At 74.5% G+C, this 310-nt stretch overlaps 1 protein-coding gene across 1 annotated transcript in view; it reads left to right on the top strand.

Annotated features, from left to right (window-relative positions):
• Window positions 1-304, top strand: part of RARA (retinoic acid receptor, alpha) — an 8,767-nt gene extending 8,463 nt beyond the window's left edge. The window contains exon 6 of the mRNA XM_014959084.1: window positions 39-304. Within this exon, the coding sequence (XP_014814570.1) occupies window positions 39-217 (179 nt within the window). The 3' untranslated portion in view covers window positions 218-304. The remainder of the gene's footprint in view (window positions 1-38) is intronic.
• The last annotated feature ends 6 nt before the right edge of the window (window positions 305-310 follow it).

The following is a 310-nucleotide window of genomic DNA, read 5'->3' as shown; positions in this document are numbered from 1 at the left end:
CCCCCCAGCTGACCCCCCCCCCCTCCCTCTTCCCACAGGCGCCGAGCGGGTGATCACGCTGAAGATGGAGATCCCGGGGTCGATGCCGCCCCTCATCCAGGAGATGCTGGAGAACTCGGAGGGCATGGACACGCTGGGGGGGCAGCCGGGGGGCAGCTGCAGCCCCAGCCTTTCGCCCAGCTCCAACCGCAGCAGCCCGGCCACGCACTCGCCGTGACCCGCGCCCGGCGCGCACCAGGACAGAGCCCGGCACGCCGGCACACACGGGGGGGGCACCCCACGCCTCGACCCTGGCTGCAGCCCCCCCCCA

The sequence above is a fragment of the Calidris pugnax genome, unplaced genomic scaffold (assembly GCF_001431845.1).
Source record: "Calidris pugnax isolate Ruff unplaced genomic scaffold, ASM143184v1 scaffold341, whole genome shotgun sequence".
Lineage (NCBI taxonomy): Eukaryota > Metazoa > Chordata > Aves > Charadriiformes > Scolopacidae > Calidris > Calidris pugnax.
The sequence above is the reverse complement of the archived record's forward strand: the minus strand, read 5'-3'. Positions and strand labels throughout refer to the sequence as shown.